The 13,911-nt window shown below is 34.4% G+C and overlaps 1 protein-coding gene across 1 annotated transcript in view; it reads right to left on the reverse strand.

Moving 5' to 3' along the window:
* The window catches only part of LOC143231311 (uncharacterized), a 44,832-nt gene that overhangs the window by 16,033 nt on the left and 14,888 nt on the right, over positions 1-13,911 (reverse strand). The window contains exons 6-10 of the mRNA XM_076465861.1: positions 5,037-5,223; positions 4,537-4,629; positions 3,109-3,208; positions 1,323-1,498; positions 710-847 (exon numbers count right to left, since the gene is read on the reverse strand). Of these exons, the coding sequence (XP_076321976.1) occupies positions 710-847; positions 1,323-1,498; positions 3,109-3,208; positions 4,537-4,629; positions 5,037-5,223 (694 nt within the window). The remainder of the gene's footprint in view (positions 1-709; positions 848-1,322; positions 1,499-3,108; positions 3,209-4,536; positions 4,630-5,036; positions 5,224-13,911) is intronic.

A 13,911-nucleotide genomic window follows, 5' to 3' on the forward strand; every position in this document is an offset into this window, starting at 1 on the left:
TTTGTCATTATTTCCATTTTACGGATATAATTCTCCCATGCGGAAACTGATTGTCGATTTCAACACAATGGTAACGCTTCACTGATCCCTCTTGACAACTGAATGAACCAGCGTAAGAATAATCAGTATTCTTTAGAATTCATGCTTGAATGAAATATAGGGATTGAAATAACTGTCATAGAACCACATGCAGTGTCTTAACAGAGAACTTAGCATATAAAACATTTATATACTGAGAAGAATAAATTTAATAGCAACCCACAAATAAACCTTCATAAAAACAGTGTTTAACACCATACATTAAGTTTTGTTGTCATGTCACAGCTCCCAAGGCATGAAGGATTGTTAGGAAATTATAGAACTTGCATAAAAGCTTTATGTGATGCCAGCTGGACTTTCTGACAAATTGCTCTAGAATTGAATTGTTCCCCAATCGCTATTAAGTACACCATATATCTTGACGTCAAGTCAGGTAAATTTTTCAGCAGTAAAATGTGATATTGTATGGGATTGATGGATATTACAAAATAAAAATGATAAATTATGCAGTGGTGTTTGAAGTCGATGTACTCAAACTGTAAAATGAACATGCAAGCACAACAACGAATTCTTCGACTTATTAATATTGCTTTTTGATGTATGTCATTAGGGTAATAGGTTCAAAGCAAAACAAAATAAAATAGTGAAGTAACAGTAATTCACGACATACCTTCAAGAGTTCCGAAGCTGTATATCGTTTCCGTACGTCGACTTGTAAACACTTCTCCAAGAAATCTTGGAATACGAGAGAAATGTTATCTTTTCCTTTAATATCAGGTTTCCCATTTTTCGCTATGAGATCAAATAGCTGAAAAAGAAATGGGACATCATGACTTTATGTATATCTATATGTGTGATTAATGGGCAAGCCTTGTTCTGTCTTTTCTTATTAGAGTTGCTGGAAGATATTTCAACTAAATTATACAATCATTTGTGTATTCAAGTAAACGAAATCTCACTATTAAGAAGTTGGGTATTGCGAAACAATGATAATTTTTATGAGTAATATTATTACAGAAACATTTCTCTTTAACTAACGCAAGCATTAATTTACCCAAATTCTTAAAAGATCTTGAAATTTATACGAAATACTTTAAATTTATCCAGAAGGAAACTCTTATAGATTTATTCAATCATAATTTTCTACTCTCAACTCATCAAAGTATTTACATACAAAAAAGGAAAGTACATTCAAATAAGGAGAAAGTTGAAATTCAATCTAATTTTTCTCCATGGCTGTACGGTCTGGTTGGCAACACTTACCATGAGGGGATCTTCATTACAATAAGGAGGCTCTCCTGTATCATCTCAATAACTGTGATCCCGAAAGACCATATATCGACTTCGCATCCGTATTTTTTGTTTTTAACGATTTCAGGTGCCATCCAGTACGGAGTGCCGGCCGTTGATGTTTTTCTACTTTCTTGTGATGTTATAACGGCACATAATCCAAAGTCAGCTACATGATGAAAAGAACCAAGAATAAAATTTTCATTTGAGTGAAAATGAAAACAAAAATGATTTAGAAAGAATTTCAAGTTAGCCTGACAAAATGAATTTAAAGTATATTAATAATTCTTACAGTTTTGTAGTCAGCATGTTAGGATCAACTTAGATAGTAAAATTTTTAAATTGTTAAAACTACTTTTTTCAGCCAGTTGTATGATATCCTTTTATGAGAGCACGACAACATAAAGATAACATTCTTCGTGCCTATTCTCCTCCTGTCAAATTACCGATGTAACAAAACTATCTTTTCAATAATCAGACACATAATTTATAATGAAATAAAATTCTACTATCATTTGTTAAAGATAAATTGACAACAGAAATATTCAAACAGTTAACTGTAATTTTGATTTGTGTTGTTTCTATTGCAAATTTTGATAGAAAAATAGAAACAATTAATCATCCAAATAAATCTTGTCAACGAACAAAATATTGCTACAAATCTGTTCTTTTTATTCGTGTTTCGCACTTATTTTCAGAACAAAAATTCTTACTCAAATGTGTTTCGAAGACGCTTGTATTAAAAAAAAATGTAACGTCCAATAAATTATTTTATAATTTCCAAATATCTTAGGTAAATAGTCATAAAAACAATATAAAAGTAAAATTATTTTCTTCTTTAAATTCTATTTATTTAAACACCTCCAAGTAATATATGGCAATTTATTTCAGTAAAGGAGGCTAGAAAATTACTTGGCACATGACTGTGTCATTGCAAGTAAACATACGTAAAACCAGGCTTACTTGTCAAATTATATACACATTTATTAAAGAGTAATACATAGCTATGCTATGTAGTTGATATTGTACTGAATGTATTGTACATTAATATTGTACTGAACATGAGAACTGGAAACACTAATTCTTATACGTGATATATTTTTTATTTCTGAGTAAACATGATTTCCATGTAACGTATCAACATCTTCATAATATATGTGTTTCTGTTCACGTAGGAATGAAAGTAATGACTTTAATAACAAAAATCATTGCACAAGCACTGAATGCTGGCACAATATTGAAAACCAACTGATTTCAAAATTCTAATAAAAACAAGCTAAGTGAAGATGGTGTGTTTTTATTTTACATTATTCTCAGTTTGTCCATTGTGATTCAATACCAGTGGCGTGTCGAAAACATCATTTCAAATCTATCTTTTGTCTCCTACATGTCAGAGCCAAAAAAGATTTTGTTCAATAAGATAGCTTATCAGTTTGGCTGGATGGTGAGAGACAAAAGTTTCTATGAAAATATCTATACAAATGGTATAAAACTTATTAAATATTGCAATTTAAATGCTGTAAATTACTAAAATATTGTACAAGCTCAAAATTATTGTAAAACAAGATAGCTGCAGGTGTATTTCCTTTTACATATTCAACTAATTTCTACATTTTGGCTACAAATTAGATGTGTATAAAAGATAATCCTGAAGGGTTTTAGACACCCCTGATTTTCAGTAACATTGGACAAATTATTAGGAATCTGTAAAAAGAAAACACCTGCAGTCAACTTTTTTTTCTAATAACCAAACCTGATATTATATGTCTTAAAGTTTACCTAGTTTTATGCTCCAGTCCATACCAACTAATATATTTTGACTTTTGATGTCCCTGTGTATTACACTGTTAACGTGAAGATATTCTATTCCCTGAAGAACCTACATGAGATGTAAATTTATTTCAAAGATAAATACTTTTAAATATCACTATAATTTTAATTCAGTGTGTTTGTTGTTTTCAATAGTTCAAATATATATAATTTATAAATAGCAGAAATACCAAGCTTAGATTGGGTTGATATATCAGTTGTTTTACCATCTGCTGCCAAGATGAAAAAGTTATTACTGCCACTGGAACACCTAACATTAAACTGGCTACGAGAAAAGCGTGGCCTTTTAGGTTGAGACCAACCACCTTCAGTAATTGCCCCTGGGCAATTTTAAACTCGCATCATTTCCGAGTTAAGGTGTTTTCTGTTATATCACCGACAATAAAAACCTTCTTTAATCAGTGAAGATTCTAAATTGAAAAATATCAACAAATAGTTTCCAGTTTTGTTATGTAGATGTTTCATTTCATGTATTTTCAGTACACAGAATGACAGCGATATTAAAACATACTTCTGTAACTTAGTGACATGACATGGAAGCCATTGTTAAAAAGGACTGTTAGTAAATCCCATCGGCTTTACTATACATTCAGTGTCGTTTTATAAATGAAAGTATTCAGCTGTACTCAGGTTATCACATTGTTATATTCCAAGTGACAGACGTTAACTAACCATGTATCATGGCACATGGTCACTCCTCGTTAGAAACGCATTGGTCATACATGACTGTCATTTCTGGTTGCATGGAATGGAAACAAACTCATAATAAAATGGCATGGTCCTCAAGAATGGCTCAATCCATCCATCTCTACTGTACTGTACTATTATGGTGAAAATTTAGAAACCATTTTAGCATAAAAAAATAATTCTTGCCTTGACTTCTCTATATATTAAAATTTGTTATATAGGGAATAACTTCTTTTCGATGCAGATATCTTGATAGTTTCCTTCTTTAAAAAGATCCATATATACACCTGCTCACATGTGTTTGTCTCTCTGTGATTTCTTTTGTGATGCAACAAACCGCTCGTGTTATTTGTGGTTTTTGTTACTTTGCCTCCTAAAATAGATGCACAGGTACGTGGAAAAGTAACACTCAGGTGCGTACACTCAGGAGCATCTTGGTACATGTGCAAAATATTTGGTTTTTGGGTTCATTCTTCTTCAAGCTATGACTTTAACATACACGCATAGACACATGCTTTTATTATTATTATATATAAGCAATGTTATTAATATAGTAATGCTTGCAAAACAGACATGGGAAACTAACTGCAATAATTTTTGAACAGACCTTTAAATAAACTGTAATCATTAGACATCTGTTAGCAAACAAAATTACAAAAATCTCTATTCATAACAGTCAATATAACATACTTCTTTACAAATTGCTGATATATCATGTTCAGATAAACGGGTTTTGGTCAGGACATTATCCAAAGAGCCGATTCCCAAATATTCCATGATTACCTAAATAAACACAATTTAAAATTTCACTTACATTTTATTCTTTAGTAAAATCTCTCATAAACAATGAGACATAATATTTGTTCCTAACTTAAGATTCTGTCAGTAATCATATATGTAAAACAAATACCAATACCAAAATAATTTTTCACGAGGTAAAAATTAAAGTAACTCTAGAAGAGTTAGATTTTTCATCTAGAATATTGTCTTCCAATCATGTATTATTTAAAACAAGATTTCTAAAAAGCAAACCTGTAAGAATAATGTGGGTAACTATTCACAAACCAATACTGTTGCTCGAAATTGACTTACTATGTTTAATAACGATTAGTACCTAAACGTGCACTCTATGGAATGTAAACTTGAAAATACAAGAGAATTCACTAATATGTAACACTAAGAATACTTGCCCAGAGTTCATCTCCTATGAGGTAGCTGTCTAGGTAGCTGATTACGTTAGGATGTTTTATTTCACGGAGGACTAATAGTTCTGTAATTACATCTTCTTTGTATAATTGCTGCGATAAAGTTATCTTCTTTACAGCAACTGTCCACCCTGTTTCTCTATCTTTCGCTTTATATACAGCTGCTGAAGCACTGAAATAATAAAAGAAGTATCAATAGAATATGTAATATACTGGTATGTAAAAACATAACTAAATTCTAGTGATAAAATTATTGTGCTTTGAGAAAACAAACACAATGGATTAACATATGTTTCTAATCTTTGTAAAATTGTAAAAATGAATGCTTATTTCATTATACAGAAATTAGAATATCATGCATAGTTAAATGTTTCTTACTACATGAAGAATACTATAAAGTATGGATAAAACATAAATAGTAATTTATACTGACACAAGTAAGCACCACTCTATCAAGTAACATTGATAACTTTTGAAAATGTGTTCTGCTGTTACAATCGAGATGTACTCGTAGTGTGACGAGTTTTGAAACATTTCAACTACGCCTACATGCACGAATGGTCCGGCATGGCCAAGCGCGTAAAGAGTGCGACTCGTAATCTGAGGGTCGCAGGTTCGCATCCCGGTCGCGCCAAATATGCTCGCCCTTCCAACCGTGGGGCGTTATAATGTGATGGTCAATCCCACTATTCGTTGGTAAAAGAGTTGGCAGTGGGTGGTGATGACTAGCTGCCCACCCTCTTGTCTTACACTGCTAAATTAGGGATGGCTAGCACAGATAGCGTTCGAGTATCTTTGTGCGAAATTCAGAAACAAAAATGAATGAATTAATCCATTGAAAACAACTTATTATTTTAAAAAATATAATATTAACGACACTACTGATTATTTTGCTTTATAAATCTTCTAAATTTCTGTTTGTATGTTTCCTTTTGAATTTCGCGCAAAGCTACACGAGGGTTATCTGCCATAATTTAATTGTATAAAACTAGAGGGAAGGCAGCTAGTCATTATAGGTCATCGCCAAGTCTTGGGTTACTCTTTTACGATTGAATACTTCAATTGATTGACACATCATTACATCCCTACAGTTGAAAGGGCGAGCATGTTTGGTGCGACGGAACTTCGAACCCGCGACCTTCAAATGACGAGTCGAGCGCCTTAACTACCTCACTATGCTAAGCCTATTTGTGACTGAACAAACGTACTTTAAAAATTCGCAGGGCAATGATGTATTTCTATACTGTTATTTTGTTCTTCATAATTTGCCAAATACTCCTTTTAAATCAAAATACACAGTTATTTAGTTTCGAATGTTTAACACTTTCTGAACTATGCAAAGAGAAATACACCAATTGAATCAAAAGCTCTATTTCAGTTAGTGAGGGAGAAATATTACAAACAGAGAACTGTTTCCAAAGGCAAACGAGAGGGAATGAACACTACATACGAACGTCATGTAAGCAATTAAACATTGAGAATTAGCACATACAGGACATAGAAGGTGAGAAATGGAAGGAAGGTTAATCAGAGTTACACTCCCTAGCCACCGTAGTTTCTGGGCGGAAATAATGATTCAGATAAATGAGAAGATATGTAAGATGATAAAAGTATGTGAAATAGTCCTGGCTAAAATGTCAGCCCACCAATGACCACAGGCTGAGATGAAAAGGAAATAAATCTATAGGAAATGGTCTAACAAAGTTCACATGAAAAGTGTAAAGCAGTAAGGCAATGAAGGACCCCATTAACATTTTCAGTCCAGAAGATCAACATGTCACAGAAGACAATGAATCTGGAAGAAAGTTATCAATGCAGAAATATTGATAAAATGGAACGTGTTGAACAAGGCATCTGATAATTGTTAACCGAAGAAACAGAAAATGTTTAATCAATAGTCTAGTAAGAGCCTGAACAACGCAAGGAGCATTGAACCGCTAAGATGACCCTTTACTGATCCAGAGATGAATGGCAGAAAACATTCCAACAAAGGAAAGGAAACAGAGGTAGTTACATAATTAATATAAACACAGATGAATAGGCCAGTAAGGAGCAATCAGAAGAACTTGACATTGAATGGTATGGACCGAATGAAATCGTCCAATGAAAAAGTTGAATGGGACAATCAACATACAGATATTTATTGACCAATCCCTGACTTAAAGTGGTGATTGTCAGAGCAAAAGGATGAATAACCAAAGACCGAAACAGAAGTAATTTGTGGTCGAAGGATGTAGTAAAGCAACAGACGTAAAAGTAACCCACTGAAGACAAATCCACTGGAAGATAAGATGACTGAGAGATCTACTAACTGTGAAGTGCTCACATAGGAGCCTGATTAAAGGAACTTGTAGCAGCGAATCTCAAAACATCTAGCTTCACATTTCAGTACCAAGTATATAACAGTTACTTCGACCATGTTTGAAAATTCAAACTTAGTTTCCCATTGTATGGAGGAAAGAGAGAGTAAAAAAAAATTCATGTGAAATTTACAAAATTATCAGCTTAATATCACATCCTCAATCAGTTGGAAAGTTTTTAGAAAATCTAGTGAATGTACAACAAAAATTAAACAAAATACCAACATGCGTTGAGTGGTATTGTTAAATAATTAGTGCTATTATCAAAACATAACATTTTATCTCTATTATTTTCCTATTAACTACAAATTTAACTTTAAATCCCGAAATCGTTCTTTTGCAACTTTTCACAAAATGTTAAGTATTTATTCTTTGGACTCAATTTTCCGAACAACTGACATAAAGAATTTGAAACCAAAACTCAAGTACTAATAAAAGTACCTACCATATTCAAGCCACCACACTTTTCTATAATTTTAAATGCAGAAAAAGCTCCTTGTGTACATATTACATTTAAACTTACCCTTGTCCAATTTTTTTTATAAAAGTATATCTTTCGATGGGATTGCCCACAGAAGTCATACTTTTAGTTCCTGCATAACTTCTTCTTCTGTCACTCTATTGTTCTTTGAGAAAATATAAAACAAGAATTACTACACCACACAAATACGCGTTTGCCAACAAATATTATTCATAATGTAATGATTGTTGTGTAGAACATTCGACTTTACACTATTTAAGTTATGAAGGAAGTTAAATCTCTTACTTAGACCAAGAATCAATCCCACATTATTTTTATTATAAATAACATCTCTTGGATTGTTTTTGGTGTTGGTGAAAGGTTTGTTTGTTTGTTTTTTTTTTTTCAATTTCGCACAGAGCGACTCGAGGGTTATCAGTGATGGCCGACCCTAATTTAGAACTGTAAGACTAGAGGTAAGGCTGATTGTCATCACCACCCACCGTCAACTCTTGGGCTACTCTTATACCAAGGAATAGTGGGATTGACCGTCACATTATAACGCACCCACGGCTGAAAGGTCGAGCATGTTTGGCGCTACGGGGATGCAAACCCGCGATCCTCAGAATACCCGTCCCACGCCTTAACACACTTGGCCATGTAGGGCCGTTGGTAAAACGTAAGTTTACTCTATCACTCTAAAAAAAGATTGTCTACAATAATCGATATATAATTTCACACATAATTAATGTAATTAGGTAAAAAAAGTGTTTTTTTTTGTTTTATATAGTGTTGTTTAACTGACTAAGGGATTCTAAAAAAAAAATACTACATTAGACGATTTAAGTTTAAATCTCACCAATAATTCACGAAGGAGTATATGACATGAACAAAGAGCTATCGCAACTGTAAATATTTCATAGTAAAATAAAAGGTTGCTTAGACCAAGTAAATATGTCTTTCCTTCCGGGCAACCGTCACTACATCTTTTATAATCAGGATATCTGACAACAGAAAGCAGATTGAAAGTTGTTAAGTAACCAGATCTGTAATTTTCGTAACATGGTGAATAAATCATTAGTTTCAAAAACGTATTGACAATACAGATACACCTTATTGTAGAAATCCGTAGAACCAACAACTGCGATTACGCATATGTAAGTACACAACAACTGTGAAAATTAACACAAAAGATCAACTTCGTTAATTACAAATTACACATTATGTTTAAAGATGCAGTTAACTAATGAAAGATTCAATCTATTAAAGACACGCAGTATCATCTTTGTTGCTTTAATCCACATATTTTTAACAGTAAAATACTTCTGACATCAGATAATTACGTCAATTTTTTTATTTTTTTTAAAGTATAAAAACAGATTTTATTAAATCTCATAACTTACCCAAAATCAGGGTATTCTTTATTCATAACAGCGATGACCGCTGCTTTAAATCTCCAGCTGGCATTATTTGTTTCATAAGATATTTTAAGCATGTAAGATATAAATACAATGTTGGAAGTGAGTGTTGCCGTTATGAATGACAACACTGCCGACTGAAGAAATCTGAAGACATTGTGTTTGGAATACCCTGATCCACTTAATTTGAGATACATTAAGACAAGCACTGTCGCCATGCAGCAAAGAAAGAGTAGATACATCTTGTCAAGTGGAAGAAAGTTATCTGTCCACCGTGAATAGATAAAAATAAAACGGCTAATATCCAGAAGGTAATTACATACCGCAGCAACAACCAATGTTACAATTAACAATAAAATACTGTTCTTCTCAAGAAAATTACAAGGAAATCTTTTAAAGAGAGAAAACATTTCTCCGAACGTTATTTTCCAGCGTTTTTCATTCATTTTAGTATTTAGATTAGATACCTGTTCTTGTTTCTACGGCTTTACGCTTAGCAACGTGACGTTTCAACAATATCGGATAGTTAATTGTTGTGGTGGGAAAAACGCACTACGTTTGCTTTAGTTTGTTTCGAATTTTGCGCAAAGCTACTTGAGATCTATCTGCGCTAGCCGTCCCTAATTTAGTAGTGTAAGACCAGAGGGAAGGCAGCTAGTCATCACCACCCACCGCCAACTCTTGGGCTACTCTTTAATCAAGGAAGAGTCGGATTGACCGTCACATCATAACGCCCCAATGGCTGAAAGGACGGGCATGTTTTGTGCGACCGGGATTCGAACCTGCGACCCTCGAATTACAAGTCGAACGCCTTAACACGCTTCGCCATGCTGGGCACAAACACATTATGTTTGGAAAAAGTTTGTGAAAGCCGACTTTTACATTTCAGATAAATAAAAAGTAGCACTTTTTTAAAATCAATGTTTCGCTTTTGCGAATTCATTAGAATTAATGTACACATTTATTTGTTATTAGAAATTTAGTTGAATTATAAATTTGCTCGAAATGTACTATTTCTAGAGTCTGCAGTAACGCGTATCGGAGAATATATAAAATATTGTAATTGTTTCCTTACTGTTGAAATATTAAAGTAGGTTGAAAACGGAGAAGGAAGTTACACGTGGAAGTCGTTAAAGGAGATATGAGAAATTGTTGAAGGTAAAACCACGAAGAAGTTGACTAACCGTATATATGCTATTGTCGCCACAACGCGTCTTCACGTACCTCAAACTGAATAGTAAATCATTAACGAAAACATTCTAAATCTAACGTCTCGTGACAATGTAACAAATTAACGCGTATAATAATGTTTACCAACAACATTTTGTTTCTAAATTTCGCGGAAAGCTACACGAGGGTTATCTCCTCTAGCCATCATCACCCACCGCCAACTCTTGGGCTACTCTTTTACCAATGAATAGTGGTATTGACTGTCACATTATAACGCCCTCACGGCTAAAAGGGGCGAGCATGTTTGGTGCAACAGGGAGTCGAACGCCTTAACGCACCTGCCCACACCGGGCCTATTTAACCCTGAGCAGAATAATATGTTCTTGGGGAAGTCGGAGAAGTTCAGGAAAAGGTGATTGACCCATACAGTAACCTACATCTTGGATAATAATCACGAATACATCCGTTGCATTACCCTACCTGCTACCAATGAAAAATGTTTTGTAAAATGTGTGACACTCAGAGTGGTAACATTAACCTCGAAATTCATGGTAAGCAATAAATCGAACAAATTGATTGATAGATGAAAAGAAACGTGCGAGGGAAAAAAAACAACCCAACTACAAAACAATAAAGATTGGATAGTGAGTTTAAAATAAAATGTCAGATACATAATTAAAAATGATTAACAAAAACCCCACTTCGGAAGTTAAACTATTTAAGTTACAAATAGGGGGCGCACTAAAGAAAAACTTCAAACGCTTAAACAAGAGCCCTTCCAAAAATGAAACGATAGTGTTGTATAACTGAATATGAATCATGTGCGTAACAAAATGTGTAGCATTTTACTGAATGATTTTCGTATCATAATTTGTATGAGAGACACGTTGCAATGAATTATTTCCCGTGGAACAGAGGCCTAGCACGGCGAAGTGTTTAAGGCACTCGACACGTGATCCGAGAGTCGCTGGTTCGAATTCCCGACACATCAAACATGCTCGCCCTTTCAGCCAAGGTGGTGTTATAACGTGACGGTCATCCCCATTGTCTGTTGGTAAAATAGTAGTCCAAGAGTTGGTGATGACTAACTGCCTTTCCTCTGGTCTCACACTGCTAAGTTAGAAACGACTAGCGCAGGTAACCCTCGTGTACCTTTGCACGAAATACAAATCAAACCAAGAGAACGGTGGTAGGGGGCTTGTGATACACGTAAACACGATTTTACATATAGAGGACAGCACCGAAGGAAACTTGTGAAATATTAACAAAGTTGGAAGTGTTCTGCAGAAATTCTCAAAACATCTTTCTTGGCATTTCAATAGCAAGAATATGACAGTTACTCAGACCTTGTTTGAAAATTCAAGCTTAGTTTCCCGTTGTATAAAGGCACAGAGCAAATGAGAGCGAGCGGGAAATTTAAACACCCGCATCCGCCGCCTACCGACGGGGGAACCCATTTCTTCGGCCAGTTTCGCGCGTGCGTGGACCAAAAGCAGCTTGCTGCGGCGTGTCGGACGTCTACACGCACTTGTAGCGAAAAGTGCCAGAACGATTGGCGGCGGGTCCTTCGATTCGACGTCCCTAGAGGATATCTTCGGCATTTCGACCACCTGTTCCCGCCAACTACACGCATTGGCCTCGAAACACCTCGAATAGAGTCTCAGAGCAAATGAGAGCGAGAGGGAAATCTAAACACCCGCGCCTGCCGCCTACTGACGGGGGAACCCATTTCTTTGGCCTGTTTGGCGCGTGCGTGGACCAACCGCAGCTTGCTGCGGCGTGTCGGACGTCTACACGCAGTTGTAGCGAAAAGTGCCCGAACGGTTGGCTGCGGGTCCTTCGATTCGACGTCCCTAGGGGATATCTTCGGCATTTCGACCACCTGTTTTCGCCAACTACACGCATTGGCCTCGGGACACCTCGAACAGAGTCTCAGAGCAAATGAGAGCGAGTGGGAAATTTATTACTGCACTAAATGTTGCTTGTTCACATTAGTCAAATCTTGAGTTCGAATTTTTCACATCATTTCATCCAATTAAAAAAACCAACGAAAACGAACATTCTCGATTTAGTGTAAGAAATCTTATTTTGTTGTTTTTATCGGTTACATTTGATTTACATAAGTAGAATATATAACAATGAACTTTGCTGCACTAAACAGTTTAGTACGCGTGTACTATGAAAGCCTTGAGAAAGTCAAACATCTGTCTTAACTATTGGGTCACTCAATAAAGTGCATACCTCTGATACTTAGCGTTGATCATATTCGGCTCCCAAAGAATACGAAAATATGTTTGTATGTTCGTCGTTGTCAAGGGACACGATCTATTGTTGGCAGGACAATGAAGAATAATGTTCTACATATGCCCACCATGTAAATAGATAGGGATTGTTTGAATATCCATGTCCTTGCTGTCACCTTGATCCTCCAAAAAATAATAAACTTCAAAGTTGGGTCCTAACCCAAATGTTTACCAATATTTTTCCAAATACATTTAGCCATTTTCGAAAAATTTTGCTAACAAATATACACAGAGAGGGCGTACATAAACTCCATCTGTCTTCGATGGCTGATGTTATTTAATAATCTGATACGTTATTTCATGCATAACTGAATGTGTTGAATCAACACACATTGATTTTACTCATATTTTACTATAATAACGTGGATATACTTCTAAAATTCTAATCGTTATTTAAAGAGTAATTAATTATAATCCTTTCTTTACGACTGCAGCAATGAGGACAACCATGGGTAAGTTATTTCTTACTCTAATTTATTGAAATAAGGAAATGAAGTAAAACATAATTAAAACACACCAAAAAGTTTTACATTTTAAAGTGTTGACTGTCGACATATAATTTTATTCTCTCGAAAACAATGATATACGTAAATATAACCTTTAGCTGCACAGTGTTTGATTTTCATGTATGTGAGAGTGCATCTCTTTGTCAGTCATGTTCTGAAATAGGTAGGCACTGGAATTTTAATTGAAAAATTTAATATGAATATAACATACAAACACTCAATGTTGTACTGTTCATATAATGTTCGTATCCATGGCAATATATCCTCAGGCAATGTAGAAAAATAGATTGTTGCATCGGAAAACACCATTTCAGTGCCGAATAATCTACTATTTTTTAGTATTTGTCAAAAGACATTAACAAATTAACCAACTTTTTTACTTTATTTTAAGGATTTAATTACAAGAATTAGTGTTATAAAATGGCGATGTAGTACCTCATATCTGAAACTTTCAGTTTGTCATTTGAGAAAGTTTTTTTTTTCAATTCTATTACTTGCACGGTTACAAAGTATAACGATAAACACATTCTCGAAAGACGATAAATGTCATGATGTTGATTTCAAGCATAAATGGTCTTCACAAAAGCATTAATTACTTTCTGATTTTATAGATTTAAAAGCGAAAATATTTTTAAGGCCATGG

Source organism: Tachypleus tridentatus, chromosome 11, assembly GCF_004210375.1.
Source record: "Tachypleus tridentatus isolate NWPU-2018 chromosome 11, ASM421037v1, whole genome shotgun sequence".
Lineage (NCBI taxonomy): Eukaryota > Metazoa > Arthropoda > Merostomata > Xiphosura > Limulidae > Tachypleus > Tachypleus tridentatus.